Here is a 4261-nt window from a genome sequence, read left to right as displayed (position 1 = left end):
AGTTTCTAGTGCCTCATTTCTGTCCCAAAAAACCTTTTTTCTATCAAAAGATTTTCCAAAATATCACAAAATAATGTCAGGTTTCAAATATCATATTTTAAGGGATAATTTTCAAAACAACGTATTAGGGAGGTCCAGCAGGTGCCTTTTCATAAATATATCATAAAATTTCGAAACTGGGTTATTTGATCGTATAAAGTAGTATAAAAGGGTTATCAATTTTTTTGAGAAATAAAACTTATGAGGTGCTCAGTCATCAAGTATGTAGAACAAAGAAGATATTATAATTATATGAATCGCATTGGATATTATAACCATTGAGTTTCAAGCCCGAAGGGCTAGAGGTCAATCTCTTTGTTAGGATTTGAAGCCAACAAATCCTACCAAAGTTGCGCGGCCTTGAGCGACCCGCCTGGTTTTTACACAAATGACAGATTGAAACTAAAATTTACCGCTTAATTTCGAAAAATATATCACTCGAAAACAAAGGAATTGCTAGATTCAATCCGTCATCAAAAATACGGCGCATATTTTAAGGCTTCAATTTTTCTTGCCTGAGAAAGGTTAGAGATTGACCTCTAGCCCTTCGGGCTTGAAACTCAATGATTATAACCCTCGTGATATAATATAAATTTATGTTGCTTTTCTGCGAGTAGAAAGTGTAAAATAAAATTTAAAAATATTATGTTGTGATAGAAATATTGAAAAATTAGTAGCAAATTATCAATTTAAGGTGATGGATTTTAATAAGGGGAGAAGAATCAATAGCCTGGGTATCCAGACTCAAAATTTCAGAAAAAAACACTCTTACCTCAAGTACCATATATGTGAAAGACCATCTGTGAAGAATCTGGTTGTTGAAGATTCCTTGGAATTGGAAATCAATTGTAAGCAACCTGAAATCAATATTGAATTCGATTCTTTTAATATCTCTAAATTGGGTCAATGTTTTAATAAAGTTTTACACAGCGAAGATCCGAACCACCAAACATGGTTGTCTTCAGACCAAAAGAGTTTTCTCTTAGATAAGGAAACCATTGGAGAGATTGTTTTAAGAATCAAGAAATATTCAGGATTGAATTTGTATGGTTTTGATATTTTGGTGGAAGAGCATACTGGGAATTATGCCTTGATTGATATCAACCAATTCCCCTCCTATAAAGGCATTGACTCTTCACATTTTGCAAATGATTTAGTAGAATTATTAAAAACTCTTTAGATTTCTGAAAATGATATATGTGTATGTTCTAGGAGTACTATGAAGATTCTAGGGGTTCTAGGGTTATTTCTATGAAGTTTGAAGAAAATTCGACGAGGAAGTCTATTAAAATCACGCGGGAAGCTGTAGATTTTGAGCCATTGACCGACCATTGATAACAGAATATGCAAGAAAAACCCACAAACTCAACATGTTTCGATAAACCAATTGACAGCTCGTCTCTCCAGGAGATTAATTGTATAAAGCAAAAAACCACAGATAACTTGAACATTATATCAAAAAAAATTATTCATCCCCCTTGAATTGCAATACTTTCTTTATTTAATCCAATCTTTGCAGTCTGAGTCTCCGCAGAGGTATGTCTCGATGTTGCAGTTGTTTTACAACAAAAATAATTCCTATCTGAATAAACCGAATTGCTTTATGTTTTCAACTTTGATGACTCAACAAGGGTAAAAAGAATTGGTGCAAATATAGTTACAAAATATTATAAAAACATGAAGCTCGTTTTCAGCTGAAACCTAAGAACAAATTAAGAACAATCAATCTTAGCCTTAGGTTTCAAAAATAGCTAAAAAATGAATTTTAAGGGAATGAAGTAAGCATACCAAGAACAAATTAAGAACATTTGAGACCGAAAATCATGCACAAATTCGGTAGCTGAAAATTGCTGATTCTTTTAAGAATAAAACATGTACCCTAGATATTCGTATGCTCTTCCTTCTATGAAAACAGTAATTGTTTTAAAGGCTCGATTGTTCTTATTTTTTAGCACTTATTATGTTCTTATTTTTGGAGCAAAATTTCTCAGCAATGTCAGACTTTGTATTCTTCTTAAACTATTCTTTTTTTGGGCATTTTTGAGCCTTTTTGTACTTATAAAAAGATTAAAATCTTTAAGCCGATTTTTCTTATAAAAAATTGTTTTCTTTAAATTAAGGGACAAGCTCCGTTTAGGTTTTTTACTGTGAGTATATATGTGTATATCAGTTACTAGGTTATATTTTGCTAGATTATAATAAATAAAATATTACTTGTAATGTATAAATTCATAGGGGGGGGTTTGTTCGTTTTTTTATGTCGCTCGATTGTTTTGGTCAAAGCACTTGTTATACATTTTTGGAAAGCTAAGGGGTAGGGTAATCAAAATAACTTAGGTTCCATTTTTGTGATTTTCGGAAAAATATGACGGTATCAGGCAAAAATCATAGGGTCAAAAATGAATGAAAATTTTAGATTAAGAAAACGGAGACTTGTTGTATATTTTTGGAAAGCTCTCAAAAAATTAAGATACTGTCTTTGTTATAAATTCTAATTTCTTTAAAGAGAAGAGAAAAAAAAACTAATAAAAAAGCGACATGGGAACATTACCATAGTCATTATAAAAACACTGGTCTGGAAGGCTTTTGTCTCTTTTTATTGTTAAAAGATGGAGCTTTCGTACCAAAATCGATTTATTTTGCAAACTTTTTGATCATGTGATTAGAAAATAGACCAATCCCAAGAGGAGATTTTGGTAACGTGATCAAAAAGTATGCAAACAGCAACTTGTCTTTTGTTTGTAACAAAAGAAAATTGAACAAAAAGCTAAAACAATACATTGCCAGACCGAAGAAACAAACAAAAGATGGAGAAAGAGAGAACAACCTAAGCGTCGAAGAGGAGAAAGGAAAAACCAACGCAGAGAACATTGAACCAGCTTCAAAGGGCGTGGTTTTCTTATTCTGTTTTATGTTATTCACTAAAGGAATCACAGCGTGTATTTTCCGGTCCACAAATTATTTCTTCATTCTCCACATCTTGGATGGGAAAGTGAAAACAGCAAATTATGCTCTTACAACTTTGTATACTGTTGAAGCTATTGTGAATTTTATTGGTGTCTTTGCGTGCGGAGTTCTAATAGATAGCCAAAAACTGAAACTTAAAACGATCATGCAGCTATTTACAATCATTCATACATTGGGCTTTGTCTTCATGTTTTTTCCGAATATTTATTTGTTGTTTTTTGGAAATTGTTGGCGAGAGTTTGGCGCGGGATACACAATAGTAGTCAAAGTCAAATTAACTTTCAGTAAAAAGCAATCATCAATGGCTTTAGTGTGTACTATATTCGTTAAGATAATGGGTATTATCATGGGGTCTTTATTAGCAATGTTTGTATTAACGAAAATCGAATTCAAAATTGGAGATTTTGATGTTTGGTACGGTAATTTTCCATGTTTCATTTCGTTCAGTTTATACTGTATAATTCTGATTCTATGCTCCTATCTTGTGACTGATCAGGACGACCTGATCCAAATCTTGAAGCGAATGAAAAAAAAGAAGAATGATAAAATCGATAATACGTTCATCCAACGCGTTTTCAAATTATGCCAAGATATAGCATATATGATCCTTCTTGCTTACAGCACTTATTTTTACACGGTGACAATATCATATGAAAACTATAGAGCTATCAATTATTTACAATGTTATGATTTTGGTGCGCAGTGGCTTGGTGCTATGTTACTGGTTGCTTACACTGCTAAATTATGTTTCATGCCGTTATTCAAGATTATCATTGACTATGCATACAAAATTGATATTATGATTGCGATGATGGTACCTTATATAGTATTCAGTTTGACACAAATATCGGTTAGTAGCATTGAGTTTCAAGCCCGAAGGGCTAGAGGTCAATCTCCTTGGTGGGATTTGAAGCCAACAAATCCTACCAAAGTTGCGCGGCCTTGAGCGACCCGCCTGGTTTTTACACAAATGACAGATTGAAACTAAAATTTACCGCTTCATTTTGAAAAATATATCACTCGAAAACAAAGGAAGTGCTAGATTCAATCCATCATCAAAAATACGGCGCATATTTTAAGGCTTCAATTTTTCTTGCCTGAGAAAGGTTAGAGATTGACCTCTAGCCCTTCGGGCTTGAAACTCAATGGTTAGTAGTCTATTTTGTGACTCCTTTCTCTTGAATGATATGTTTGTGAAGATTATTTTCACCGCCGGATATCAGATCCCGCCCGCACTCCTTAAAGGGCGGCTGGT

General features: G+C 33.2%; 1 protein-coding gene across 1 annotated transcript; it reads left to right on the top strand.

Moving 5' to 3' along the window:
• Positions 1–883: 883 nt before the first annotated feature.
• On the top strand, positions 884–1967 carry LOC136799333 (inositol-tetrakisphosphate 1-kinase-like; the record flags this gene model as incomplete). The annotated part of the gene is given in 1 exon segment (XM_067056034.1): positions 884–1967. A coding segment is annotated over 1 exon segment (336 nt), but the record flags the coding sequence as incomplete, so codon positions are not given.
• Positions 1968–4261: the final 2294 nt, after the last annotated feature.

This window comes from Clytia hemisphaerica, unplaced genomic scaffold (assembly GCF_902728285.1).
Source record: "Clytia hemisphaerica strain Z4C2 unplaced genomic scaffold, Clytia hemisphaerica genome assembly, whole genome shotgun sequence".
Taxonomy (NCBI): Eukaryota; Metazoa; Cnidaria; class Hydrozoa; order Leptothecata; family Clytiidae; genus Clytia; species Clytia hemisphaerica.
The sequence above is the reverse complement of the archived record's forward strand: the minus strand, read 5'-3'. Positions and strand labels throughout refer to the sequence as shown.